Source organism: Anarrhichthys ocellatus, unplaced genomic scaffold (assembly GCF_004355925.1).
Source record: "Anarrhichthys ocellatus isolate YVR2014 unplaced genomic scaffold, GSC_Weel_1.0 scaffold55, whole genome shotgun sequence".
NCBI classification, from domain to species: domain Eukaryota; kingdom Metazoa; phylum Chordata; class Actinopteri; order Perciformes; family Anarhichadidae; genus Anarrhichthys; species Anarrhichthys ocellatus.
In genome coordinates this window covers 2,127,560-2,131,170 of record NW_022280085.1, presented here as the reverse complement: position 1 = coordinate 2,131,170, position 3,611 = coordinate 2,127,560, and the positions used below count along the sequence as shown (strand labels likewise).

General features: G+C 46.4%; 1 protein-coding gene across 6 annotated transcripts in view; it reads left to right on the top strand.

Moving 5' to 3' along the window:
• Positions 1-3,611, top strand: part of plppr2a (phospholipid phosphatase related 2a) — a 57,032-nt gene that overhangs the window by 33,986 nt on the left and 19,435 nt on the right. For 5 of the 6 annotated variants that reach the window (XM_031870893.1, XM_031870891.1, XM_031870895.1 and 2 more), the window contains exon 3: positions 2,192-2,380. In XM_031870893.1, the coding sequence (XP_031726753.1) occupies positions 2,192-2,380 (189 nt within the window). Of the gene's footprint in view, positions 1-1,846; positions 2,381-3,611 lie in introns of those variants that run through there. The other variant, XM_031870896.1, reaches the window with a different exon arrangement.

The window sequence follows — 3,611 nt, the reverse complement described above, 5'->3', positions numbered from 1 at the left end:
AATTTGGGTATATCTATATTCAAGAAGTCTAGTAGTAGTAACGTCTCTGTGTAGTAAACAGCTGTCAAATCAAATAAAGAAAGTACACATCAATTATATTTAACAAATATTATTCTCATTTTTCAAATTTAACTGGATGGATTATAAATAATACGTAGAAATACATAAATAAATGTTCTTCTCTTTTCAAGTAAAATAACGGCTGGATTAAAAAATAAATTACGTAACGAAATTCAATTTAGAAAAATTATTTTCACTGAATTGCCCTGCAGCTTTAAACTCAGTTCATTCAGTGTGAAGTGAAAAAGCCACAATATTATATTTACTCATCTTCTAAAAAGAGAAATTAGTGTTTGAAGAATTCACCTCTATGAGTCTGTCCAGTCAGAGTCTAATGACTCTGGTCTCTCTGGATATTTCTCTCTTTTGGAAATCATCCTGTGATTTGACTTTCACAGCTCAACAGTCCTGCTCTGCTGTCTCTGTCCTCGTCTCTCCCCGTGTGTCATGGTGTTTACATCTCACTCAAGTCAGGAAACGTGTCAGAATACTCATATTTGATTGGCTGAGCTTCATCACGTGATGTGATTCACAACGCATTGGTCGGTGTTTTTCCTGCACGCTGAACAAGTACCGTAAATGCTGGAATATTTCCGCTGCATAAAAAATGCCCTTCAAAATAAAATCACAACTTTTTTTTTTTTTTTTTTGTCAGGCAAAGGCCCACTGAAAACGGGTCCGCGACCCACTTTTGGGTCGCGACCCACCAGCTGAGAATCACTGGTTTAGGGAGTTCGACGCAATTTTATCTTAGAAATTAAACCCTTTCACAGTGCGTTTTCAGTTTGTGAGTCAATTGTAACAGTTGCCTGAAAATGTCTTGTTCAGTGTCGTCACTTCCAAAAAAAACAAGATGGCGACACCCTAATACCAAGATGGTGTACGGCCAAAATGCCAACCTCGAGGATTCAGAACAGGAGTCCACCAACCAACGTGATGTCACGTGACTACGTCCACTTCTCACATACAGTCTGCGCTCCCAGTGTGTTGCTGTCGGGGGGATGTGGCAGTTCAGAAAGCAAACCTCTAATGAGGGGGCTGATTGCTCGGCCCCTAGGGGTGCTGCCGGCGGCATTGCCGAGAAAATTGCTCGTTGACTCCGGAGAAGTGAAGGAGAGTTTGGTTGCGATGTTATGCAATGTGTATCCAGCATCCAGTCGAAACAGTGAACAGCAGCCCTGAGCCCTGACTCACAGAGTGCTGTCGCTTGTTTATTAAAAGTGTATTGGTGGGTCCCCAGAAATACACCCACCGAGTGTCGTGGAGCAACATTAGCGCTCATTTGGAGCGGTGTGTCCATTTGGTGACCGTATTCCTGAGTCTCCAGCAGCTCCTGAGGGAAACACGTGTCTCCGCTTTCGTTGCTATTTGCTCCGCTGTGTTCACCAGCTATAGTCGCTAATTCTGCCCGTCTTAACGTTCACGCCAGGCTTACGATGTTTAACGCCATCGCCACCTTCTCAAAAGACATGAAGCCAGTTAGCATTTCAGGAATTCAACTTTTTAGAGGCGTCAGCTGATAGTTGAGAACCAAATGTCAAAAATGCACTTCAGTCCCCTGCGCACGTGTTCTTACCACACACACACACACACACACACACACACACACACACACACACACACAGTATCTACAAATACACCCACAGCTCAACTGTAGTAGATTTCATGAGTGCTGGCAGCATAAAGGCTGCTCCCCCTTTCTCTCCCACCCACCTCCTTTCCTCTCTCTCTCTCTCTCTCTCTCTCTCTCTCTCTCCCTCTCTCTCTCTCTCGCTATGCAATTCTTTGTTTTTGCCGCTCGTGCTGCCGCGGAACCCTCTTTTATTCAGTTTTTTTTGTTGAAGAGAGAAGCCTCCTTCTGCAGACTTCCTTTTCTCTCTCTTGTCTTGTTATCTCTCTCTCTTTCTCTCTCTCGCTTTCTCCCGGATCCAAACACCGAGCCCCCTCTCACTCTGTCTCTCCCTCGGTCCGTGTTTCCTATGCATCTCCCCGTGGCCGAGGGGAACAGGGACCTGACTCGCCCCTCTTCCTCTCCTCCTCCTCCTCCTCATCCTCTTCCACCTCCTCCGCCTCTCCCTCCTCTCTGCTCTTCCTCTCACCTCGTAACGGTGGGATAATGTTCTACTTCCAGCTGGTGATCATGGCCGGGACGGTGCTGCTGGCTTACTACTTCGAGTACACGGACACCTTCCCCGTGCATGTCCAGGGCTTCTTCTGCTACGATAAGACCTTCTCCAAGCCCTACCCGGGTCCGGACGACGCCGGCAAGATCCCCCCCGTGCTCATCTACTCGCTCGTCACGGCCATCCCCACCCTCACGGTAAGAGTGTATTTTTAAGTGTGTTAAGGAAAGGAAGAAGTTGTCAAAGTTGAGGCGGTGCTTTTGAGTTGTTTTCGAGTGTTGTTCCCTTTTATTCTTCGTACGGTTCGGGAGTTTTGTGATGAATCATCTCTGGAGTGTGTGTCGCACCGCCGATCTAGTGAGCAGATCGGCAAGCCGCATGGAGGTAACCCCCTCCAGAAAAAAGACACAGAGACATAACGGGATCAGGCGGGCCGGTTATTAGAGAGAGAAGGAGATGGAAGCAGAGAAAGAGAGGCAGACAGAAGAAGTGACAAAACAATAGAGGAAGCAACAGAAAGAAACGGAGCAAAAGTTGGGAGTCGAGGCAGAGCGATGATGGCGGGCAGCAGATGCTGACTTACAAAGAATAAATAAGAAAAAACTTCTCAAGACGATAGGTGAGAGATAAGAGACAATGAGCACAAAGGAAAGCAATTTGGAGGGGGGGGGGGCTTGTCACGTGTGAGGTTAGCTGTCGAACCAGCGAGCGTGAAATGCAGAACACACACACACACACACACACACACACACACACACACACACACACACTCACAAAAGCACCACAGACAGAACAAGCCTCCAGCCGTCAACCTGACCGGATGACAAAACCACAGCCTGGCACCTTCTGTTTGCGTACAGCAGCTGATGGTTGTGGGTTATTACAGCCTGCAGATTTTCAAAAATAAAGTCGTATTCACAGCAGACCAGAGCAAATGTGCGCGGTTAGTAATCTTATAGGTTCACGCTGCTTATGAAGTCAAGTGCAAGTATGGATTTAGGGACTGTATGATCACAGATTCACATGATTTACTTGTCTTTTCACAAATATATTGTCTCAAGATATTGGGAGAGGGTAATGCATTTGTTTTAGTGCCCCTCCCCAAATTCTTGGGGTAGAAGGGAGGGGCATAAAGGTAAACGTTTAGTTTCTGATAAGTTAAATAAAAACACCTACACCGTCATCGTCGTTTAACATTGCCGATTCAAACAGCAGGTGCACTCTTTAGCACCAGGCTACGCTAATCCTAAAACCAAGCAGACATTTAAAACCGCCCTAGCAGAGGGAAAATTACTTTTGGAAGTTGATCTGGGTCAGAGCACATTACTTCCACCAGCTAGTCTGCCTTAACAGGTGCTGACAGAGGCTCTGGTGTGTGTGCGTGTGTGTGTGTGTGTGTGTGTGTGTGTGTGTGTGTGTGTGTGTGTG